Source organism: Neolamprologus multifasciatus, chromosome 8, assembly GCF_963576455.1.
Source record: "Neolamprologus multifasciatus chromosome 8, fNeoMul1.2, whole genome shotgun sequence".
In the NCBI taxonomy this organism is placed as follows: domain Eukaryota; kingdom Metazoa; phylum Chordata; class Actinopteri; order Cichliformes; family Cichlidae; genus Neolamprologus; species Neolamprologus multifasciatus.
In genome coordinates, this window is record NC_140446.1 from 18,550,696 (window position 1) to 18,574,188 (window position 23,493).

General features: G+C 41.6%; 2 protein-coding genes across 2 annotated transcripts; one reads left to right on the plus strand and one right to left on the minus strand.

Moving 5' to 3' along the window:
- Positions 1-2: 2 nt before the first annotated feature.
- On the minus strand, positions 3-4,754 carry phkg2 (phosphorylase kinase, gamma 2 (testis)). Its single transcript, XM_085169567.1, has 10 exons — positions 4,541-4,754; positions 4,177-4,288; positions 3,193-3,368; positions 3,039-3,093; positions 2,865-2,930; positions 1,829-1,992; positions 1,656-1,746; positions 1,420-1,573; positions 1,150-1,275; positions 3-1,056 (listed from the first exon to the last, which is right to left on the minus strand). Exons 2-10 carry the CDS (start codon positions 4,269-4,271, stop codon positions 811-813), a joined length of 1,173 nt encoding a protein of 390 aa, XP_085025693.1. The 5' UTR covers positions 4,272-4,288; positions 4,541-4,754; the 3' UTR covers positions 3-810.
- A 76-nt stretch (positions 4,755-4,830) lies between these two features.
- On the plus strand, positions 4,831-23,179 carry rnf40 (ring finger protein 40). The gene is made up of 20 exons (XM_085169560.1): positions 4,831-5,088; positions 5,493-5,640; positions 5,760-5,927; positions 6,926-7,232; positions 9,629-9,829; positions 11,684-11,805; positions 11,979-12,125; positions 13,192-13,266; positions 13,392-13,511; positions 13,628-13,807; positions 14,235-14,370; positions 14,731-14,852; positions 14,943-15,214; positions 15,486-15,603; positions 15,712-15,861; positions 19,539-19,751; positions 19,860-19,985; positions 20,532-20,672; positions 20,760-20,861; positions 21,167-23,179. The coding sequence occupies exons 2-20, from the start codon at positions 5,503-5,505 to the stop codon at positions 21,341-21,343; spliced, it is 3,015 nt and encodes a 1,004-aa protein (XP_085025686.1). The 5' UTR covers positions 4,831-5,088; positions 5,493-5,502; the 3' UTR covers positions 21,344-23,179.
- The last annotated feature ends 314 nt before the right edge of the window (positions 23,180-23,493 follow it).

The following is a 23,493-nucleotide window of genomic DNA, read 5'->3' on the forward strand; positions in this document are numbered from 1 at the left end:
GCTGTTTTTGTAGTATTACAATGTTAGGTGTTGTATTAAAGTTTCGGGTAATAAGGAAGAAAGTTGGCTTAATGGTCGTGTGGCCTGAAGGTCTGCACTAACGCGCAGTAAAAGACAAGTGGTTTTATGAACCGTGAATCATGCAAAGCTACTCAAGTGGAGTCAATATGAGCATACTAGGTCCCCTAGAAATAACTAATCTGAGTGCTTTGATTTCCACTTAACCTACACAGTGCTTAGAAATGCATTTTCTACATCAGAGGGGTCAAACACACACATGTCGTTAAGAGCGACACTTAATTTCACCATCTGTTTAGTAAATGTAGGATTTATTAAATACATAATTGTACTCGCCGCTAAAAGAAAAGGAACATTTTTAAGATTTTTTTTAAATAGATTTTTATTATGAAACACTTTCACTTGTGATCAAATTGGGCTGCATGTGGCCCATGAATTAAAATGAGTTTGACGCCACTGGCCTACTCAGTTATAACGGACGATTAACACATAAAATCCTAAATATATATTATGATGAGTTTTACTAAAGAGATCGTGCAAGGTGTCCTCAACGGCAAATTGCACTGCAAACCGGATGACCTGACAGGGAGTTTCAGACAACAACAGATAAGGAACATTAAGTGGTGCATGCTTATCTTGAACTTTCAGAGTCACGATGCGCATTAAGGCACACAAAGATCCCCCGTCCCTGCATTCCTTATCTTGAAACAGTAACTTGATGGAGCAAACACCGCAATGACAGCACATGCAAACGGACACATAAAAGCGTTTTTGAGCGACGAGGTTGACCTTTTATGTTTCAAACTCCTCCAGCTCTAGCAGCATGATCTTAGCAGTGTTCTGAAAGAGGGCTGCTCGGTTCTGCTGCTCCCCTTTCTTGACCCAGTGCCCGTAGATCCGGAAGGCACAGCCGTCGATGAGCTTGCGCACGCCGCGGATGGAGTAAGGATCCCTCGCCAGCACATCTCGGGTTAGCGGCCGCACCCTGCGGTAGCGGCTGTACATCCTGATGCAGGCGAGCACGCTCACTATCAGAACCTGGACGCATGGAAGCATGTGGAAGTTATTTCCTTTTTCACAGACAGTTTAAATCAGCGGCAATAACAATGCTGGGCTAACACAGCGGCTCACCCTAAACGTCTTTCTGGGGCTGAAGAGCCTCACATCCTCCCGCTGGTACTGCCTGAAGAAGGAATGTGCCAAGGCTTGCTCAGCAGTGAGACGGTTAGCTGGGTCCACCACCAGCAGCCTGGATATCTGAGTATCACAAGCACAAAGATTACAGATGTACACATGAATGATTTAAGAGATGCAAATACTGCAATATGATTTATTCTTTGCACTGGAAATGTCAATATTAGGGTTGCTGCAGTACAGAATAAGCTGACTGTATGAGCTTACCAGATCCTTCACAGTGTCGGACCGGTCGTCCCACTCTGGGGAGCTGAACTGATAGCGACCCTCCATTATCATCCTCAGCATCAGCATCTGCTTACGGTGCCAGAATGGAGGCGAGCCGGCTAGTAAGGTGAAGAGGATGACTCCACAGGCCCAGCTTAGAAACACACACCATGCAAATGTTAGAAACGGCAGTGAGAAGTAGTACGTTTGTAAATCTCCGCCGAACAAAGACTCACAGATCGACCTCTTTGCCGTAGCCTGGGTGCATTTCATCCATGGAACACTTTAGTATTTCAGGCGCCAAATAACCAGGTGTCCCACAGAGCTCTGATTATAACAGAAAAGGTTGTTTTAAACTAATAATGAATGAACACTTGTCACAGGATATGCTCATAATCCACAGCCATACCTCGAAGCTTCTCCCCAGGTTGTAGCTGCACGGAAAAACCAAAGTCAGAGAGTTTGATATGGCCATAATCGTCCAGGAGAATGTTCTCCGGTTTCAGATCCCGGTGCACGATGTTGAGGGAATGAAGGTATTGCACGGCCTCCAGCAGAGCTCGCATCATGCTCCTGTAAAGAACCGGAATACACACATTTGATCCGTGTAAAATAGATTTCGTCCGAGCATGTCTAAGGTAAACACTGTGTAGAAGTTTGTGTAATTTTAATCATATCTTTGGCTTGATTATTCATGGGATACACAACATTGCTGGCTTCACCAAGTGATTAAAATGATTGGGTATAAAATGAAAATCTTAGAGAATCAGAGCTTCTAAGAAATAAAGATGGGTAGAGAGTCAACAATCTGCAAAAACCTGCATCTAAAAATTGTGAAGCAATTTTAGAATAATTCCTCAATGACTTGCAAAGACTTTGAATACCTCATTATCTACTATACATAATATGAACTCCCATAACCTCAACTCAGAGAATCTGGAGAAATCTCTGTACGCAAGCAACAAAGCTAAAAAGCAGCACTGCGACTGTGATCTTGCACATCTGGAAAGGCAAGATCACATGTGTGATGAAATGTATATACAAGTTTTAGAGCAACATGTGCTCCCATCCAGACAGGCCTTGCATTTTTCAGCAGGACAATGCTAATAGCAAAAACTACAAAACTACAACAACCACCCCAAAAACACGAGTGTTTTTCTTTTTTAAAGCTGCAGCTTTGAGGCTTCCGCTTTTTTGATGTGAGATTAAGTTGGGCTGCGTGACACGAGATTAAAAGTGGGTGTCGACACCAAACGTGTGATTATATTTAGATATACAGCAGCTCTTTAATGCAGAGCTGCTCGCTGGATAACTTTTAAATAAAATCTTGAAAGGCGGCATATTTTGGAATATGGTCTGCAGAAACAGAATTTTATGATGTGCCCAATGCAAAATGCTGCTAGTATTAATTAATACAGATATAGTGCAGTCATGCTGCGGCTCACCTGGTTTCCTTCTCACTTAGGGTAACTTTTTCTGTGAGGTAGTCAAACAGCTCTCCACGTCTCATGCTGTCAACAAAAGACAGCAAATTGACAAATGTTGTTGAAAAAAAATTGAATTTCAGGTTGGGAGTGTAAAAAGAATTTAGTTTAATAATTTTTTGTCCTCATACTCACAGGTCAAACACCAAAAATATGAATGTAGCAGACTCATAGGAATCAATGAGGGTGACTAAAGGGAATGAAACAGAAGAGAGCTTTAACACTTACCAAACTTTATGGAATGAAATTTTATGATTCTTTAACAAAAGGAGAGAGAACAGCAACGTACTGATGGAGGGGTGTCCCTTCACCATGTTGAGCACTTGGATCTCTTTCAACGTGGAAATTTTCACCTCCTCCAACTGCTGGATTGTCATCTTCTCGGCTGTGATCTCGATAATCTTCACCGCCAGCTCCTGGCCTGTGTGTCTGTGCACACACCTGCGCACCACACTGCTCACACCCCTGACAATGAGCATACAATACAGTGTATTTTCAACATTATTAAAAAATGATACAGTATTAAAAAATGTACACAGTAGCTCGGTGTACAGTATTTGTGCACAGTATTTGCCCCGTTCCACTTACATGTTTCAGATCATTATACTCATTTTAATATTAGACCAAGATAACCTGAACACACTTTTGTTCCACTCTTCTTAGAATTCAGATTTGGACTTGCTGGTGTGTTTTGGATCATTGTTCTGCTGCATAACCCGTGTGGGCTTGAGTGTCAGTGGCTTAACAGACGGCTGTACATTCTCCTTCTGGATCTTCTGGTAGAGCGCAGAATTCATTGTTTCATCAATTATAGCAAGTTATTGAGGTTCTGAGGCAGGAAAGCAGCTCCTGGGGCAAGTTAGGCCCGCAGTTCTTTAGATGTAGCTCTGGGTTCTTTTGTGACGTCCTGGATGTTGTCAGTGACATCTTGGAGTCATTTTAAGGCCGGCCACTCCTGGGAAGGTTCACCGCATTTTCAGGTTTTCTCCATTTGTGCACAATAATGGCTCTCACTGTGATTCACTGGAGTCCCAAAGGCTTGTTTTTGTAACTCATTCAAGATTGATAGATGTCAGTAACTTTTTTTCCACCTTTAATAAACAAAAACTGCATTTCGAATTTATTTGGGTTATCTTTGTCTAATATATAAAATTTATTGATGATATAAAACATACAGTGTAACAAATATGCAAAAACAACGACAACAACAAACAAATCACGATGGATGCTTTTTAACAGCATTGTATATCTCAGGCTATTTTGGTTGACTTACCTGCCAATCACCTCTTTAGGATCATACTTCTGATAAAACTCCTTGGCCCCCACCCAGTCTGGTAATTCGTCCCCAACAACGATGTCTTTGGTCATGTTTACAGCTTATGGAGCTGTTAAAACAACAGTCACGTGTCTTAGTTTGTACCAGTGGTTCTGAATAAACAGGAACTAGTTACCCAACTCTTGATAAGGAAGTATTGTGCCCTTAGCTTTAGTTTAAATCTAGTTAGCAGGTCAAACGTGTATACACACATCTCCTCGACCTATTGTTATTTAGAAGTCCATCAAAACGGTTAGGTAACTGTCTTTGCTATGGCCTTGATACAGCAGCAGGTTCACTGACCGAACAGGAAGCTACTCACCATTTATGCAATCAAACGACAAGACAGAGAGGGAAACGAGGAATCAGGAAGCCCTCTCAGGTCGAGGAATCTATAGTGAAGCCATAACGTGTGCGATTAAGCGGCTACAGTAACGAAATTAGCTACCGTTAATGTTAACAGCAGTTAGCTATCACCTGAGCACTGTTTACATTCTGGTCACAGTCCTGGAAGTTATTATTACAGTGTGCCGCAGTAGCGCCCCCGAGAGGCCGGAGTGGACGTGGCAGCATGGTTTGCATTTTTGAAGTCTCGAATACACTCTCCAGATAAATTCGAGTAGCTGCACTTCAAAGCACCGTATCCCAAGGAAGTAGTCCGTGTTTTGACTGTGTTTTTTAATTTACAACTTGTTGTTACCAACGTGAATACTTAGTCTTTACATTATGTGAATTGCAAGCAATAGGCGGCGCTAATGCTCTCCCGTTATTGTAAGGAACATTTAAAACCAACGAAGAAGAAGCGTTAGCCGCATATTTCCTGTTGCTTGTCTGATGTCCTGACTTACGTTTCAACTACTGGTTGTTAAGGTTTGTAATGATAACATTTCTCTTGTGAAAAGACACACATATACCTGTTTAAGAACATTTTGTGTATGTAGGGATGGATAATGAATAAAAATCCCGACCACCTCGGAATCTTGAACCAATAACGCCGTCCGTTAGCCTTAGCGTAGCATTAGCATGGTTAGCAGTAGCAAGCTGCAAGCTTGCAAAAGATCTTTAATCTTTGTAGCAATATGGAATTAAGATAGTTGGTAGTTCTGCAGGCATACCTTTATACAGTAATAAGTCGGCATGTAAATGCTAGTGGACCAGAAAAGTGAACCTTCTAAAATTTAAAATTGCATTTTTGATTTAAGGCTAACGCCGTCCCTTTGCTGTCACAAAATGAATGAATTATAATTTTTCATGCCTTGCTTGATGTAATGCAGGGAAGGAAAGATGTCAGGTGCTGGGGGAGGAAAGCGTCCCCCAGGCGGGGACAGCCCCCCTGGCCCACCTGAAAAGAAAAGCAAGAAAGAAGAGAAGACCACCACCACGCTAATTGAGCCAATACGCATAGCTGGAGTCTCCTCTACGGTGAGTTATATGGTCCTCACACTCTCAAGGCACAATCTGTCATCTATTTTTGCCAGACAACATCTGCAATCCCTAACACTCATTATTTTGTTTCTGTTTGTATGCGTTTGTTAATTCAGGAGGAAATGGACATGAAGGTTCTCCAGTTCAAGAATAAGAAGCTATGTGAACGCTTGGAGCAGAGACAGGCGATGGAGGATGAGCTAAGAGAGAAAATTGAGAAGCTGGAGAAGAGACAAGCCACTGATGACACTACCTTGCTGATTGTTAATCGCTACTGGTCACAAGTAATTCTGTGCATTTCATTATATTGTTAGAATCCATTCTTGAATTTTAGTTTCCACTCTAACCTGATTTAAGAACTGGCACATTTTATAAAAACCTCATTTAAACGCGGCGGTCAGATGAATCTGTTTTTTAGCACGTTTGCATTTGTGTGAGACAAACCAATTTGGCTTATATCTGGTAATTGCAGATCTTAACACTTTTTCGTGTTACCAATTATAGCAGGCACATGTGCATGTATAAATTAAGAAAGCATTGCCCAGCTCTTCCATCTGATGGATTGTCATCTTTTTGTAATTTGTAAGGATTTGAGTGTTATAAAAATAACTCCCAAAAGCTGTATAGGTGTTATAGATAACCCTGGTACCTTAGGCATATTATATAGTAGGTTTCATCCAGATTGATCAGCATGTCTAGGAGGATAGTTGTTATATACATAGGTCCAGGCTCCACGTCCTATGTATCCTGTACATGTTTGCCACCTGCCTGCCTTAACCTGATTGTACACATAGTGACAGGTATTGGTCGGTTTTCAGGATGTTTAGAAGTTATTTAGCAACACGTTCTCCACAAACATGGGTGCACAAATTGGAGAGGAGCGTCTGTTGTTCGGCCGTCCCCCAGTCCAGTCACAAGCAGCTCTCCTTCACCAGCGGGCTGTTCAGTCATAATTCCACAGATGGTAGCTTTGCACCTTTGGCTCCTCAGCCAAGCACTATACACCAAATGTCTGAACCTGCGGTTCCTCTTGTACTGAGCAGGATTACTATTGCAACAACACATCATCAGTAGGTCTAATCCGGGCTCACGTTCCTTATTGGTAGGTGAACAATCCAACGCTTGGTGAATTCTGCGTCACAATGATAGGAAGAGCTTACATCGAAGGATCAAAAAGCAGTGTCACTATACATATACTTAGCTGTACTAAGGCTTAAACTCATGGTAATAACTTGTAAAGAGAATTAACACCTTTTTCTTTCTATGTCTATCTGACTTGCAGTTGGAAGAAAACGTGCGCATTCTGCGCAAACGTATTGAGCCAGATCCTCCAGTCGTTTCTACCCCTGCCCCACCGTCAGCAACCATCCCTGATCAAACACCAATGGAGGAAGATGGTGTCAACCTGGCTTCGTCTTCTGCCGTGCCTCCCCCTCCTGTGCCAGAGGCCCAGAACGAGGGTGAGCGGCCAGAGCAGCAACAAGAGGAGCGTCAGGAAGAGCGTCAGGAAGAGGAGCAGCAGCAGCCCCCTCCTCCCACTGGAGACGATTTACTGACACCAACAGAGCCGCAATCGGATACAAAAACAGGTTAGCAATTTTTTTTAATGACAAATCGTCTGTCATAGACTATTGTAATCTGCCTTATTCATTCATGCTCAGTTTAACTTAGTGTATCTTTATGACTTTCATTACTCATGAAGTTACATCAGTCTGAGTCACTACTATTTATATTGACAGCTAATTTTATGCAACAAGACTGAACTTCATGCCTTGTAATTTAAGGATATTCTTGTTTATTGTGTGTTGACCATTATTCAAGATGCGCATTAAATTATAGCAGGGGTAGGCAACCTTTCTGATAATGAGAGCCATCTAAAATTTCCTCAGAAGTCAATGTGCCATATAATTGCATTAGCAATAAGTTTAATAACGCTCTAAATTAACAATTACACAATATATAGAACAACTTTATACAATTGTATTTGTTTGCAGATGTTGGCAGCTATCAGCGAATAGTTAGCAGCTATTTTGAAACAAAAAAAAAGACACTTTTTATCCATAACAAGAACTCCATAACAGCAAATGAACTGTACAACAGAAAATGCAAGTGCTATTTATGGTCTCCTCACAACAATGATAAGAAATAATAAACTGGGCCAATGTGGCATGTTTGTTAATACACTCTGATCTCTGGTATCCCACTCAGAGACACAGGTCTCCGAGTGTCCAGCATTCAGACGGCTACCTAAGGATACGCATGAGAAGCGTTACAGCAAAGAGCACTAGAGCCAAATACTGTCAATAAGGCCTCTGCAATGTTCTGACGACAGTTAAACTTGTCAGGTAGTGATGTCCAGCAGGTGAAAATGCAAGCTCCATGAACATGCACAGCTGTGGATTCTAGCTGTGTTTGTAGTTCTGCAAACTTTGACCCCCACAGAGTTGAGCTTTTCAGTTCAATCAGCTGCATTTTGATGTCCTCTGTGTCCAGCCAGTTAATGCAAGACAAATCCAGCTGCTCATTAAACCTTTCTGGTTTGTTCAGAAAATAAAACATTGGTCCATACACCTGAAAGTCCTAAAAACACATTGTGAATTCTGTCTCGAGCCTACGGATGTATCCGTGTATTTCCGTGGTGCTGATGCTGCGCTGAGCGGAAAGCTCCTGAAGCATTTGAAGTGTTGGAATGTGGAAATTTCAACATCGCTTGAAAAAACTGCCAGCTAGCAACATCCCTCTCACCGGTAGGCTAAGTGACTTTTAGCCAGTTACAAGTTGAATCTGGTAGTTGGGTTGTTGGCTAAGATACCGTCTTTAAGAAGCGGCACGACTAATGTGTCTATGCGAGCTAATTTGCGATGTGCACCACTGGCCCGGCTATTTATTTTTTAATGCACCTTCTCAGATTAATTCACTACGTGTCGTCCCCAGGGCTGGACTGGGACAAAATGCATGTGCATTAATAAATTAATATTAAATAAATTTAAACAACAGCTGATCAAGCTTAAACATGCTGCTGTTGAAATCCGCTGGTTTCTTCTTTCTGGCGCAAAGTAGGAAATAAACAAGAGAGAAAAGCCGATCAGCTGATCATTGATCAGTTTCATGATTGAAGTAACAACAGGAGAGAGAGGGGGAGAGAATGAGAGGAGAAGAAGCAGCTGTGCAGCGTAAAGACAGAATAAATCCAGCTTTGTGTCTTTGTTTGATTCTAGCTGAAGTACGGGACAAACTGTGTTCCTTTTTGGCTCAATACGAAACGCGTAATAATTTCTCTGAATGCGGGACGATTCCATTTTTTACGGGATGGTTGGCAACTCTACTAACTAACCTTATGAATAAAATAAAGTTCACTATCAGTAACATCATAGCACCCACCCAGCTGTATAGAAACTCCGTCATGCTAGCTAGTACACAGTACGAGTTATTGTAACTGACTGTAAAAAGTCAGCACAACGAAAATAAACTCCACCTAAACTTGGTTTATATCTGACCCAGATAGACTGCAGGTCATAACTTCTTACCTGAAGTTCAGTTCACCTGACACTGGCGGCTGCCTCGGGTCTCTCCTCCTCCTGCCTCCCCTTCCCTCATCCACCTGCTGGCCTCTGTGGAATCTCCGCCATTGCCACCACCAAGCAACTGAGTTATTTGTACACATCGGCCAGCACCTGGCCAGTCCACCACCTCTCATTGTTTATACCGTTACTAAAACATAAAATAAAAAAAAGAAAATCTTCGGCCCATAAAAACGCAAAATCACCATCGGCCGATGGCCAGTCCAGCTATGGTCGTGCCATCAGTTAACCCTTCGCGTGCCACAGCTGGCACGTGTGCCCAGGGTTGTATATAGTATACCAGACTTTACCACATTGGACCACACTGTGCCAGCAATAGATTACTATTTTAATTTTTTTAATTGATATTTAAGAATTCTATCAAATTGTTACTTGCTGACTTTATAATTTTTACATATGTGCAGATACATCACCGCCACCTCCTCCCCTCAGTGAAAATGCTAAGGGTTTCTTGTCGACTCTGGAGCAGAGCAGTGAGGAGGAACTAACTCTGCACCTCCAGGACCGCATGCAATTCAGCAAAGAAGCCATCGCCTGCTTGGTCTGCGTCTTTGATAGGCTGCACAGTCACATCAGTGATATGTGCAAGGTGGTCCAAGCTGCAGGTAACTGTGGAGAAATGTTTGTTATTGACACTTAAATGTACAGTTATAGTCAGAAGTTTACATGCGTTCATCATAGTGATTTCTTTGAACTGATCTTTTTCTAGTTTTTTTTTTTCTTTAATGACATTTAAAGTCAAAAATTAGGTGCACAAGTCTGAATTTAATTTGTTTTTTTCTAATTCACACAGGGTTAAATTTATACAGAATCAAATACATGCACTCATTTAAATCTGTAAATATGCTGAAGGTTCTACAGTTTCCTTTAACTTGACAAGGTTGAGGTTTGTTAACTTCTCTTTGTGATCATGATGTACTACAACTAGTGGTTTCTCTCTGTCAGCATAAAAATATTTGTTTGACAGCACTCTATGGACTACCAATACTCAGAAAAATAGGAAAGTCCAAAGAACTCAGTGAAGATCTGCGAAGGAGAACTGTATTTACAAAAGCTGGGAATGTCTCCTGCAGTTATTTGTGAAGAACTGCATATTGCAAGATCATCAGTCTAAACAAATGCGCATAAATACAAATTATTCAGATGTGTCACCATTTTGCCAAATACTGTAAGAAGACCCAAATTTTCACTCTCAGATGAGAGGATGTTGGTTAGGATGTTCAGGAAAATCCCAGGAACCTCCAAGGCTCAAGCCTGCCATGTACTGGAAGCTGCTGAAACACCAGGATCAATGGTGAGTGAAGGGAGTTTCACATCGCCATGGACTGAGAGGGCGCTGACCAAGAAGGAAGTCTCTGAACCAAAATTGACACCTTCAGGCTCAAATGAAATTTGGATCAGCCCAAATTTCATAAGCCAAATACCTTCAGGAGAAAAGTGTGTTGTAGAAGGTTCTTAGTCATCCAGGTCATTGTAGTCTAAGGAGCTTGGAAAGAAAAGTGTCTGGACTTCTTTAAGTTTCTTGAAGGCGTGACAAATAGGGCTTAAAAATCTGGGACTCTCCACCAGTTGCTCTTAGAACTGAAGAAGCTTCTCGGATGAGAGTTGAAACCTCTTTGAGCCGTTTGGACACAATGAAAGGAAGTATGTTTGGAGTAGTAGAGATGAGGCTTTCAAATCTAAGAACACTGTATGAGTTGTCAAACATGGTCATGCTTTGGGGCCGTTTTGCTGCCAGTGGTGCTTGTACATTGCACAAAGTGGATGGAATAATGATGGTGGAAGAGGACTACCTCCAAATTCTTCAATTTCATCTCAAATCACACACAAAGTTTGACAGTGTGACACAGGTGTTCCATTGGGACACTGATGCCAAACACATCCAAAATGGTTTTGAAAAGGATAAAGCAGGCTAATGTTAAGCTGCTGGAATGGCCTTTCCAAAGCATCGATCTTACCCCAGTTGAAAATTTGTGGACCATGTTAAAAAGCCCAATCTGTGCCTGGAAACCAACCAATTTAAATGTAACAATTCTGCTTGTGTGGTAAAATATTCAGCAAGAAGCATGTTGATGGATATGAAAAGCATTTGATTGGGGAGCAATTTGCTGAAGGATGTTTGATCAAATATTAGTGGGCGTGTGTGTGTTTGGATATGGATACGTTTGACCCTGTGTGGTTTTGAAAAAATCGAAAATAAATTCAAAATCACTCTATCCTGTAAAAAAGAACAGTTTAAATAAATCAATCAAAAGTCCAAATTACCCTGACATTCATGGCCATGAGTGTAAGTAAACGTCTGACCAATGTATCTTACATCATTTACATTAAACTAATTACTAGATATTTGAGTTTAATGCATCATAACTGAGTTGTTGGAGTGCTTCCTTTGATACTTGTTAGTTTGGCCAAATTAGAATGACAGTATTGGGTTTTTGTTTTTTGTTTTGGTTTGGCAGGATTTGAAGATGACAGCCAGTCTGACATCATCAATCTGAACTGCACTCTGCTGGACGAGAACACTCGACTGCGAGACTTAGCCACTCTCCTGCAGGGAAGACACCATAAGATGTCCATGGAGGTACAATGTCCTTAGTATTGTTTAAGTGACTCACCATACACGTTGACTGTTTGCAAGTGTAGTTATTTCGAGTGTTTCAGGGTGAATGAATGAGGAAAACTAGTTAGACAATTTCTTATGGTCGCTAATTCTTAGTGATGCAGCAACTATTCACATGTCCCACTCTCCTGCAGTACAATGAGCTCGTGGACAAGGTGACCAGCTCAGAGACCAAGGTGACTGAGATGGAGACAACGGTGGAGGACCTACAGTGGGACATTGAGAAACTGCGCAATAGGGAACAAAAGCTTAACAAACACCTAGCAGAGGCCATGGAGCAGGTGTGTTTGTTTAATGTCCCTTTGCAACTTTTGCATCAGGCCACTTTTGTTTTTTCTTTTTATAGTGTGCATATTTATTTTTAAATCTTTCCACTAGGCGTAGGCTCTGTCGTTTTTCCTCTAATACACGAGTTGACATTGATAAGGCTCTAAGCATCAATGCATGTCAAAACAGCTGCTTCTACTGATGCACAGCTCAAAGGTGGGCTGTGCATCAGTAGAAGCACAGCAGTTTTCTGATCATGAAAATTGGATGTCAGAAGAATTACAGAGTAGAGTTGTACGCTTTTGTTCACAAGTACAGACAAACACAATCTGCTTTAACTAATAAGCCAAATGTATTCTTTTAAGTCTTTGTTGAACACATTACTTACATATTTTCATGATAGTGCAAATTGGATTAGTTTATTTTGGCTGGTTGTTAGTCCATGCTTCCTTACAGAGCTGCTTCAGGTCTGGCATATTCTTAGAAAGTCTTTTGTGCACTTGAGGTGGATTGAATTAAGATCTAAGTTCTGAGTGGTTGTTTTGAAAGGCAGATTGCCCTTTTTTGTAGTAAGCTTTACTTTGAAGTTTGACAAATGTATCCTGCTGGATCATCTAACACCACAGAATTTTTTCTCTCTGTAGGCTGATTGCAGGTCTAATTTGTGAGTTTCCATCTCTATTCAAATCATCAGTTTTTAGTTAGAAAGTGCAGGGACCTGCTGAAGTCACCTCAGCAGATGTTTCTTCTGAAGTACAAACTAAATATTTCTGCTTTTGTGAGTTAAAGTAGCTCTAACCCCAAACTTCCAATCTTGCTTCATGGATTTGATCTCAAGCCCGGGTCGGCAAGATTTGTATTTGTTTTTATTTCTTCCTTTTAAATGTACACTGTAAGACTTTGATGCAAACTATGTGGATATGCACACAAGTGTTTTTAGTTAAAATAGCTTGTTTGTCCATAACTGCATGTGCAGATGTGACACTTTTTTTTTTTTTTTTTTTTTTAAGCGCACACAATAAGAATCATTTACTTTATGTTGTTACTTCCTGACACATTTTCTGTGTTTTCTGTCTGCAGCTAAAGTCAGGATACAGCAGCACTGGCAGCTCAGGTGGGCTGGCTGGAGGCCAGATTACACTGAACATTCAAAAGGTTAGACGAAAGTACATGTTTAAATCTTTACTTAGTGTTGCTTAACACGTTTTTATATGCAACTTGCCTCCACAAGTCCATATTTCTTTATCAATGTGGTCTTCTTTTTTTCCTTTTTTTAATAGTTTGAGAGTCTTAATGCAGAGCTGGAGCACAACCAGGAGCTGGCAAATAGCCGCATGGCAGAATTGGAAAAACTACAGGTGGAGCTCCAGGAGGCTGTGAGGGAGAGTGAGAAGCTCAAGGTATTTGAATCTGCATACCTGTGAGACGGGAGGCTAATTTCATTTTCCTTCTTTATTTGAATGATTTTCATGGTTTAGCCCTGCGTGACATCTCACTCCACATCTTGGCTTTTCAGATGGACCTGCGTAATATTCCAGAGGAGGTTGTGAAGGAAACGTTGGAGTACAAATGTCTGCAGTCTCAGTTCTCCCTCCTGTACAACGAGTCTCTAGGAGTGAAAACCCAGCTGGATGAGGCACGGGCTCTCCTGCTCACTGCGAAGAACGCCCATCTCCGACAGATAGAGCACATGGAGGTGACTCTCAGTGCTTTTCTTTGTGTGTTTGTGTCAAAATTAATATGATTCAGAGAAAAGATGAGACTCCGGAGCAGCTCCTTCAGACTAAGCTTGCAGTGCACTGGCAGAAAGTCTGTTGTGCATTGTATATTTTTTACAGTTTAAACTTGTATGTGTTGTTATTAGTGCTGTCAGCGTTAATCTCATTAAAATGACGTTAACGCCATAACCGCATTAATGCGGCAAATCTCCATTAACAAGTTAACCACGCTAATGCGTAGTCAACTCACCGCGGGGCGATCCACGGTGACTCGTTAACAGACATTTGCTGCATTAATGCGTTATGGCGTTAACGTTACTTAGACGAGATTAAGGCTGACAGCACTAGTTGTTATTAATGCTCAGAAACATGGAGAATAATGTCTCACTGTTTTTAACCTTTCAGAGTGATGAGCTGTCTCTTCAGAAGAAGCTGCGGACTGAGGTCATCCAGCTGGAGGATACTCTGGCCCAGGTGCGCAAAGAATATGAGATGCTGCGTATTGAATTTGAGCAGAACCTGGCAGCCAACGAGCAAGCAGGTACCTTTTCAAAACACTCTCACACTTCAGTCAGGGACATTGTTTTGCGTGTATATTCATCTGTCGAGAATGAAACTGTATTTGTTATATTTTTTAATGTGCTTCAAAGCTCAGTAGAAGAAAGAAATGTACCATATTTTGAGGGTGGTACTCGAGTGGATATTAAGGAAGATATCAGTCAGCAAACTAATCCTCTCTCAGCTCTGCAGAGAATATTGCATATCATCCGTATCAAGCTGTCAGTTCTGTGCACTATGCGATTAAACTCATCATTTACAGCTTCGTGGTGATAGCTGAGAGTGCTGAATGAGTCAAACTCAAAAACACCCACTGACTGTCGGGCTTTCATCTTTTTCTCAGGACCGATCAACAGGGAGATGCGACATTTGATCAGCAGCCTCCAGAACCACAACCTGCAGTTGAAAGGCGACGTGCAACGCTACAAGAGGAAATTGCGGGAAACGCAGCTGGAGATCAACAAGGTAGGTTACGTCATTTACTAACATGCACTTACATTATCTAATTGAGGTGTCTGATGATGATTCTCAGTAAAACCGTTGTGCCGTCAACAGTTACGCTGTCAGAGTGGCGACACTGGAGTTCTGATTTTGGAGGAGACGACGAGCGACAGCATTGACGTGAAAAAGGAGGAGGATGAAGACCAGGAGGAAGAAGAGGAGAGGAGGAGGGAGCTGGAGAGACAGCGAGCCCGAGAGAGGGAGCGGGAGAGGGAGAGGGAGGCCGAGCGAGAACGAGAGAGGGAGCGGGAGAGGGAGAGGCAGCGCAGCGACGAGCTGAAGAGGAAAGACTCAGACACACTGAAGATGCTCAGAGTAGAACTCAAGTACACTGCCCTCTATTTAACTCCACATTTATATGTAGTAACTAAATGCGATAAACACACATTTCCTAAAATGTTGTTACTCTAATGATGAATATTTTCAAATTATCTTTATTATAAAACAAATAGGAAATCATGCAGATTGCAGGAAGTCTAGTCATAGTGTTACTCTAAGAACTGCAAAGTCTGCCCGTGTTTTGTTTTCATAATTAGAAGCACTCTGCTAATTAAAATGCCATGACTGTTTATTTTAATGTAATCTCTAACCAATCAGGAAAGCCCAAGAGTCCCAGAAAGAGATGAAGCTTCTGCTGGACATGTATAAGTCAGCGCCAAAGGAGCAAAGAGATAAAGTGCAGCTGATGGCGGCCGAACGCAAATCTAAAGCTGAGGTTTGTTTTGTTTTTCTTTCCGTTTGTACTCTTTCACTTACTTTTTAGAGCAACTGGTAGGTTAGATATTTAACAAAACAAAGTAAGCTCCTGTCTCTTATGGTCCAGGTGGATGAGCTGAGGATGCGAGTGCGAGAGCTCGAGGAGAGGGAGAGGAAGGAGAGCAAAAAACTGGCGGATGAAGACGCCCTCAGGAAAATACGAGTGGCAGAAGAGACCATTGAGCACCTGCAGAAGAAACTCGCTGCCACCAAACAGGTGTGTGTGTAGTGCAGTGGTAATCTTCTCAGAGCACTTCACCTTAACCTGTGTTTTTACCTCCTCATTATTTCTCTTTTACTTTCCAGTTTATAAAAAGTTAATAACGGCAAAACATGATGCCTAAGAAGCCCGTCCTAAGCTCTTTGTCTTCCATGTGACGATTTTTGTACCTAATAAAATATTTGAACCATAAGCCTTATGGAATGCCATATTTAAGCTTTTGGGGATTCCACCGGCGTTGAATATAAACAATCAGCGGTGTTAAGATTGAAAGTAGTGCAGTGAGTATTGCATTTGCCTAAGAAAGGAGTTCTACTAATCTTAGACGACCAAAGAGGAACTGAAAGCTTACGCTGTGGCCTGGCTCTGATCAGCTGAGTATGCTAATGCTAACCTGCTGGTAATGTTTTGAGCTGTCACGATTATTGTTACTGGCACCATCCCTTTGATAATCCATGCGCTCAAATTTGAATTTCTTTTGCAATTTTTACTTTTTTATTTTTTTGCCCTTTTTTAGTAGGCACTCCCAGTTTCAGTGTTAGGAGATGCATGTCTAGTGGCACTTAAAAGCATTTGTCTTTGCTGGAGTACCAACAGCTCTCTTAACACCTGAAATGCTGAAATGTCAGCACATTGTCTGTAGTTGTCTGTTTTTACCTGGTTCACTGGAGACAGGACAAAGTGTTTTCACTGGGATGTAAACTGCAGATTTTGTACTAGAAAGCTGGTGGGTTAAAGTTCTCAAATGGTAAAAATTTCTAATGAAACAAAGATAAACAGATTTCCTTTTTTTAGCACTGTCATTTCTCTTTCTTCCTCTTCATCGTAAATGTGCAAAGGTTTTCTTGCGCAATGCAGTCTAAATTTGTTGTTCATTTTGCATAACATAAGCTTATGTCATGATTAGTCTGTCCATATTTCACAAGAATTGTTATTCTTAGAGTGTTGGTTGCTCTTCACTAATAATTTTACTAATGGTCAGGATCAGGGTCATAATTGTTGTTTTTAGCAAAACCTTCATGCACACTGCTTACAACTTCATCAGATTCTCACTGGATGTTGACTGAATCGAATGTTTTCCGAACAAAATCTCGATGTTGATACATTTTGCATGCACACATTGATAAAGAGTGAATTTCCTGAAAAGCTTGTAAGATCACTTTGCCACACGCGATGCATGACACCATTATCCTGTGTTGTATGGTGATGATCATGATCTTGGTCCTGCTGGCTGACTCCCATGATGTTTTGTGCCTTCCTATCACCATTGTGTTAACATAAGTAGTATGGTCAGCGCTTGGGCATGTGCATGCTTTGTGTGGCTATGGTTACTAATGATCATGTGGTCACCAGACTGCTGAACTTAAATGCTTTAATAGAGCAAGGTTATTGTGTCCTGGATATGGCTGTTTGTGCAATACAGTCTTATCACTTTCTTTTTGTACTCAACACTTTATACTAACCGGTGAATTGTGAGCCAGGTGAGCTGCTATCCTGACAGTTTAAGGGGAACAGTTTTAGGCCAGAGTGTGAGAACTCATTTTGGGTGGAGACATATTTTTTTATTATTTTTTGGGTTGATCCAATGTGATAAATTTTCAGTATGCAAAGCACTCTGAGCTCACTCACTTGGCTGTGCTGTCATGCAAATGTTGAAACACTTAAGGAATTTCATTTGTAAGAAAATGCAGAAAATAAGAGGGCAGATACTCATGACATTCAAATCTTTATCTGCCTTGGGTTAAACGCTGTTCAAGTCATGTCACTGTTATTCTGCATAGATGGTGGATACACCCATATTAGATAATGGGATGCTTTTTTTTTTCTTGTCATGATATTAATTTTGCTGTGAGTAGGAGAGGTTTATGAATAAATGTTATTCACTCTCTTCACCTATGTCAGCCAAGAAATGGTGAATTCTGGTGCAAATAACTGAACATTAAGAAAACAGATGTTGAGCTCTGATGGTCTGTATGTCCTCATGCTTGGGAGGTCTTGCAGAACATAATTAACAGGAGGTAAAACACAGCCTGCAGTGAAATATTTATTCAGCTTTTCACTTTTGCCTTAATATCTGGTATAAAGTTAAAGCGCAGCAACTAAAACTCCAGTGGTGTCAGATGTGTTTGATTTGTTCCCCTCGGTCCTCGGCTGCCAGAATTTAACTGCCAAAGCTATCCAATAAACAGGCTACTTATGAGTTCATCTGACTTTTGTTTATAGGTCCTAGCTGGTTCATAAAAAAAACAGCTTGAACCAAAATTTACAAATAAAGCAAAGCTATTTTTTTTTTTTTACCTAAAAACAAACCAGGTGTGTCTGTATCGAGACGTCCGCAGTCTTGAATAGTAGGGTGGGAATCTTTGGCAGTATCTTGATTCAATTCAGAACTGACTGACTCATTAAAAAGAGAGGGAGAGTGGCACAAAATCGTGGCTCTTAGTTCAGTGTACTGTGTCAAACTTCTGCTTTTTGCCCACTGAGCTGCAAACACCACCTACATGAAAATTCAGCTAATTGATCTTAATGTGCATCAAAGTCTCAAGAGAAGAAGCAGATAATTGTGTACAAGTATAAGGCTTCCCCTCCCCCCCCTCTTTATTTTTTGATGCATAACTTATGCATTTAACTAACTAAATGCTTCTCTTTTGTCAGTAGTGTTGAACAGCTGTTGAGCAGCACTGCTAATGCTGGGGAAAAGCCATCTTTATCCCAAAAACAACTTTGTTTTAGTGCTGGAGCTTGTCATAATGTTAGTAAAAGCTTTATGAAATGATTTGTTCTCTAGAGTATATTATACAATCATAAAATCAAAATACAGCCTAACAACTGCTTTTAGTGAAAATTAATAAGGCGACAAGGGAAGCATTTCCGAGCTGTAGACCAGGGGCTGTCAAAAACGAGGCCCGGGGGCCAGAATCGGCGCGGCAAAGACTCCAGTCCAGCCCCTGGAAAGTATTGGAAAATACATTTTTGGAATTTTAACTGTTTTCTTAATTTTTACAGCTTTTCTTATTAATTAAGACCTACCCTCAGCCATTCATACAGTAGCAACGTAGTAACAGATAAACAGCTAAAAGACAAAGGTTTCTGTTTTTCACCATCTATAGAAATTGCACTTTTTCTTATATTAAGACATCTCATGGGTTAACTGTGTAGGTAAATGTCTTTACACTGACAGAAAGTGGAGTTTGATTCATTCGACTTCAGATCAAAACAGGTTGTGTGTGGTAGACCATGTAAAATGAGTTGGATGTCCAAATTCTGTGCTAGTTTGATATCATGAACTGGTGATGGGTGACTATAAGTTTAATGTAAGATAGGATGGCATCCCCAAATGAAAAGAGCTCAGCAAGTTGCTCATTCTTGATGGCACATTGATCAAGGATGCACAGGTTTTCAGAACTGGAGGGAAAAAAAGAGAAGCGTCTTTGTTTATGTCTTTGAGTCGTAAGAAAGTAGTTTGGAAAATTAAATCCTTGTGATTCTTTTACAGTTATTTAGAAGTGGTACTGTTGGAGGTCAAACCTGCGTGTCCTTGTCACATTATCTTAAAGACTGAAAACTGCTGTTGAAATCGAGCCCCGCCTGTTTCATAAACTGGAGGGCAGAAGCAGCACAGCTGACTGTCACTCTTTTCACTGTTTTTAATATCTGACGCATGTGTTTTTCAGGAGGAGGAAGCCCTGTTGAGTGAGATGGATGTAACAGGCCAGGCCTTTGAAGATATGCAGGAGCAGAACAGCCGGCTGTTGCAGCAGTTGCGCGAGAAGGACGATGCCAATTTTAAGCTGATGAGCGAGCGAATTAAATCTAACCAGATCTACAAGCTGCTGAAAGAGGAGAAGGAGGAGCTGGCTGACCAAGTTCTTGCTTTCAAAACCCAGGTGAGGTGCAACTTTAACCTGACAAGGCAGCACTTGTGGGTTTAAAAAAAAAAAATGTGTGTCAGGGCAGTGAAGCACTCGCTGGCTACTTTTTGCTCCCTCTTTTAGGTGGATGCCCAGCTGCTGGTTGTGCAGAAATTGGAAGAAAAAGAGGGAGTCCTACAGAGCACCCTGGCAGCTCTGGAAAAGGAACTGGCTGTCAGAACACAAGCACTAGAGCTGAACAAGAGGAAGGTGAGGAGGGCCATCAATCAGAAGGATGTTTTATATAGAGAATCCACTTTAGAAGACCCCTGTTTATGTTGACCCAAAACAAGCCAGTGTAATCACTCCACGGGGTCTGTTTTTTACCTAAAACTGGGGCTGTAGGCCAAAAGCATAGGCTCTCATTGTCATTTAAGCATGTAAAAAGTTCAAATATTAGACCCAGAAATTTGTCCCTGTGGCCACATTTGCCTTTTTTTTCCCCAAGTAGTTTTGGTTTCGATGTTTCTGGTAATTGATGGGAAGCACTGCAGACACTGAGACAAAGTTATTGAGGTCATCTTGTCGCGTATAAGGGTTTGTTTTTTTGTTTTTTTTGCCCACAAATAAGAACAGTCACCACTAACATTAAAATGAGTCCCAAAACACAATAAAGGGACTGCTTACGTAATCGAAACAGAGTTGAAGAATAGCCTAAAAACTCATAATGCTCACCGTACCACCGCCACATTACATCTGAAAGTTGTCATCGTTAGGTGTTTTTATTGAGTGCGCCTGTTTCCTTCCTTGCTGCAGGCAGTGGAGGCCGCACAGCTGGCAGAGGACCTGAAGGTGCAGCTGGAGCACACGCAGGCCAAGCTGAAGGAGATCCAAGTCTCTGTGGCTGAGAACCGCACTGCCCGGGAGAGGGAGAGCAGCAACCTGAAGCGAGCACAGGTATGCATGCACTACGAGTGTCACTCCAAACCTAAAGCTCTGATTGGAGGATGCAGGTCTAACATCTTGGGGATTCTGTCCTTACAGGAGGATCTGTCCAGGCTCAGAAGGAAGCTGGAGAAACAGAAGAAGGTGGAGATGTACTCGGATGCAGATGAGATTCTGCAGGAGGAGATCAATCAGTACAAGGTGAGAAAGAGGAGGCTGTGTGCAGAGAACACAAACACACAAATAGCTCCCAGGCACAGTCTGAAGTTAGATAGCTACATAAAACATAACTGTCTATTAAAATTAATGCAAATGCTCCGGCTTTGGAATTTGCTTTAGTGGCTGTGTTTCAGTTGTGAGCACGGGCCATTTAGTGATTTGTCTGTGCTTCAGGGACATGAAACTTGTTTGTTATACCCTTGAGTAGTAGTTATATTACTCAGGAAAATTAGGTAATGACTGAGCTCACATATGGCCCATACACATGTGTGTTTGTCTGTCTTCAGGCCAAGCTGCGTTGCCCCTGTTGTAACACCCGAGACAAGGAGACGGTGCTCACCAAGTGTTTCCACGTTTTCTGCTACGAATGTCTGAAGATGCGTTACGACACCCGACAGAGGAAGTGCCCCAAGTGCAACTGTGCGTTCGGAGCCAACGACTTCCACCGCATCTACATCACTTAAGTCACTCTGGAAGAAGAAGAAGAAAACGAGGCGTGACTACAGAAAATAGTAGACAGAACCAAAGGAGAGAAAAAATTGAAAAGTGATAAAGGAACTGGAGATTTATTCAAAGAGGCAGACATTTCTGGGATCACAGATGAGTGTGTACCCTGTTTTTAATCTCTTTGGAAGGACTTGTTTTAATCCATCTTGGTTATTTTTTTTCATTAAGTTGGTGACCAAACAGAAAAGCCCTTTTCAGACATTAAATGCACGACATCCTGTCAGTCAAACACGGGTCATTTTTAATGCTCCTAACGGCTTTACAGTGACGCAGAGAGCCACGGTACGCTCCACACTTCCCTAACGTTTAGTTGTCTTACCCGCTGTCACCGAGAGCAGGGTTTCTGAGTCAGCACGCGCTGCAGCAAATGATAACAAAATCCTCCCACCCCTATCACGCCCACCATGAGAGCAATCACTCTTCTGAATTGGGAATGGGGGGATCATGGAGGAGTGTTTTTAATCTTATTTTAAATGGAAAGAAAACATTCTTAAGCACATGTTGTTGGTGTCAAAAGCATTGCAGTGAGCTGAGCAACTTGCAATGTAAATTCATAAGACTTTAGTGAGTGATCAAGGTTGCTAGGTCCAAATTAGTGAGATTGCTGCTGTGAAAAAGTGATCAGGGTGCTGAGTCAGACTGAAAGCAGGCCTGCTCATGAGTGCATGTCTGAAAAGGGTTTTAGTGACACATCGGACTGAGAGTGTTTGTTTTGTAGTCAATAAACAGTTTTTTTTTTTCGTGCACAGTGATTTTTCTCTTGCAAGTTGAGCTGCTCGGCACTGTTCTCCTGTCTTTGCTGTTCTTTACTGTGTTAAAATGGTCTCTTTTTCACATACCGGGCCCACTTTTGCAGTCTCTCTCTCTCTTTTATCTTTTAATGTATCGTTTTAAAAACTTGGAACTGCAGTGAACTGTGTTCGATCATCTTTAAATATTGCTTTGAATTGTTTAAGTCCTGCTGGATTTTTGGAGGTCCCATAAAGCAATTGAAGCTGAAGTTTAAACTCACAAATTAAAAGAAGTCGTTCTTTACAGCCCCCAGGCTCGCATGGTTACAACTAAATATGTTTCTAATATATAAAGTAAAACAGCCAGAGCTGCCTTACGTCTTTAGTTATGCTATAGTATTAACAATGCCTGAGAGACATCAGCTAGTTTGGCTCCCACTCAGCACATGCAGGAGTGTTTGGATCACCTTGGGCAAGGTCCTCTGTGTGTGTTCATCCTGTTGCCATGGTTCCTGCCTGAGAGTTTGACACAACATCTGCAGCTTATAGTGCCTCATTACCGATGAAATCACTGCAGTGGAAAGTCGGCTCATATGGGTGTCCTTAGTGGGCTGTGCTGCTCCAGGTCCTCTTTAGACCGCTTTCCTAAAGGTTAGCCGTGACAGTCAAGTAGAAAAACATCTGTGCAACAACATGCGTCGAACATAATTGAGCCAATGAAAACGACTTTTTTTCCTCTCTCTCTCTGATCTGATGATGTGAGCTATTTAGTGGGAGGTTGGTTAGCGTCTGTTTGACGTTAGCTTGTGTGGGAAAGGCAGTTTGCACCATGTTACAAACACATAAAAAAAAAAAAACTTCCAGGCTGCATAGAAGAAGAGTGAATATGTGAAAAAGAGGCTTTATAGGGCATTTGGGAAGTGTTATCCCAGCCTTCCCTGAGAATTGGCTCCAACTGCGCCAAAATAATTAGATACTTGAATACCTGGGCACTGGCTGTTTGAATTCATGTGAGTATATACATATGGATGCCATGAATAAATCAACAGACTTGTGTATGTCCCTGTGCATCAACCGATGTGGTTTTTATTAATGTATGAGATAATGCTGTGACGGAGGCCAGCCTGATGGCTCTCCGAGCGTGCGTCCACTGGCTTTGTTATTGCATATTTGTGCTCCAGCAGCAGCAGCAGGCTACACCCAGCTCCAGGCATTAATAACAGGGACTCTTCCTATTCAAACGCAGTCTCCAGACCATCACAGAGCTGTTGTTTCAGCAGAGGGCTGAAGAGTGGACACAGATAAACCTCATCTTACTTGAAGTTTAAGCAGAATTCCCAAATGTCTTTAAAAAACATAGATGTGTTTCTTTTTCT